At 37.7% G+C, this 1,935-nt stretch overlaps 1 protein-coding gene across 2 annotated transcripts in view; it reads right to left on the reverse strand.

The window, feature by feature from the left end:
* The window catches only part of mamdc2a (MAM domain containing 2a), a 51,338-nt gene that overhangs the window by 11,251 nt on the left and 38,152 nt on the right, over window positions 1-1,935 (reverse strand). For both annotated transcript variants that reach the window (XM_020599381.1, XM_020599382.1), the window contains exon 10: window positions 272-368. In XM_020599381.1, the coding sequence (XP_020455037.1) occupies window positions 272-368 (97 nt within the window). The remainder of the gene's footprint in view (window positions 1-271; window positions 369-1,935) is intronic.

Raw genomic sequence — 1,935 nt, forward strand, 5'->3', positions numbered from 1 at the left:
CTTTCCCTTGTGTAAATATATACATAAATATATTAGATTATAAAACTGAGTTTTTCATGGCCTCTTTTATACAGGTAAAGATGTCCCTGTCTAAGGATTCCCTCCTTCAGACTGAGATGTGATCTTAACAGTTGATTGTTTACCATGTAGTTCATAAGAGAAAAAGCTTGGTGCCCCAATCTTAACATGTTATTATGAAGTATATCAATAATCATAACTAATAACTCAAGTTTATTACACTTGATAGGGTATGTCTTTGTGAGCCTTTTACCTGCTGTGATTCGACAGTCCCCCAGGCTGACAGTGATGTCATCGATGGCTACTAAGCCACACTCCCAGAAGTTCTTACATATGCTGACAAACACTAGCTGGGAAACAGAGAAGAACACTGAATATTGGTATTCAACCATGTATCCAGTTACCTGTCTAGTCCAAGGGTCTCCAACACATTGCTCGTGAGCTACCACTAGCTTGCTGCCCAATTCAGAGTAGCTCGCCTAAAGGTTCAGAGAAATTACAGCATGTACCGTGCATGAATTGTTGAAAATTAGTTTGCTTTATTTGTTCTCATTAGCTGTACGTGATTTATGTTGCGTTTATTTGCTTTCTTTTAATGTATACAAGACTGATAAGTGAGATATAGGCAGAGGTGAGAAAGTTAACCAGGAGGTGATCCCAGTAGCCTTAAAGCAGGTGAGAGAAATAGAAACTTATCAGTCTTTTATTTGGACAGATGCCCACACTGAGCAAGGACCATGGCCTTGACAGCAGACGTACTTAGTAGTGGAATTGTGTAAAGGGGGAGTTTTTTTTATGTTATGTGGAGAATCATTAATTTTGCTTATTTGTCCATCAACCGACAGCTCACAGGACATTATTCTGTCTGGTAACCTTTAATATGTCATCTGTGGAAACTTGCTTGTCAGAGTGCCAACAAATTATTATTGTTTGTCATCTTATGACAGATTAATGTGTTTGCTTGTCACTTCTTGATGGGTTGGACATATCTTTTTTGACAGATTGTGTTACATGTCACTTCATGTGACCTTAAGATGTTTTTGCAATATTTATCATTTCTGGGTGGTTTGAAGCGTACCATTAATCAGAAACTTGTGTCAAAAAGGTATTGTTTGCTCATTAAGTAATGTCAATCGTAATGTAGCCTTGACCCTGAAGGAGTAAGCATGACTTGCATTTGCCATGTGAGGTTATTTAAATTATTATTTTTGTATTAGAAATCTATGTTAACCAGTGACATAATAGAATATTCCTAAGTAGGTCAGAGAGAAAGAAAGAGAAAGCAAACCACGGTGCAAGGAGGAGCTATAGAGGGTATAAAAAGGGAAGTCTCAAACTCTGTAGTCATTCTGCTCCACGGACTGGAAACAGATGCTATTGGGGTGTTTTTCATTTTTTTTCCCCCCATTAAATCTTATACTTTGCAATAGACTGTTTAAACTTTGAATGATTTTGACAGCAGATAGAGAACTGTATGGGAGAAAACTGGACCCTCACTGGCCCGGGAAAAGTTCTCTCACAGCATGGTACAAATGTTAAACAACACAACTTCTAACAGTAAACCTGTGCTGTCCTTCTCTCACACCAAATTATTACAAACCCCAATTCCAATGAAGTTGGGACATTGTGTAAAACATAAATAAAAACAGAATACAATGACTTCCAAATCCTTTTTGGCCCATATTTAATTGAATACACCATAAAGACAAGATATTTAATGTTCAAACTGATAAACTTTTTTATATTTTAACGGTGCAAAGTTCAAAAGCCAGCATCTGTGATGGTATGAGGGTGTGTTAGTACCCATGGCGTGGGTAACTTGCACATCTGTGAAGGCACCATTAATGCTGAAAAGTACATCCAGGTTTTGGAGCAAAATATGCTGCAATCTGAGCGACACCTTTTTCAGGGACATCC

The sequence above is a fragment of the Monopterus albus genome, unplaced genomic scaffold, assembly GCF_001952655.1.
Source record: "Monopterus albus unplaced genomic scaffold, M_albus_1.0 scaffold40.1, whole genome shotgun sequence".
Classification (NCBI taxonomy): Eukaryota; Metazoa; Chordata; class Actinopteri; order Synbranchiformes; family Synbranchidae; genus Monopterus; species Monopterus albus.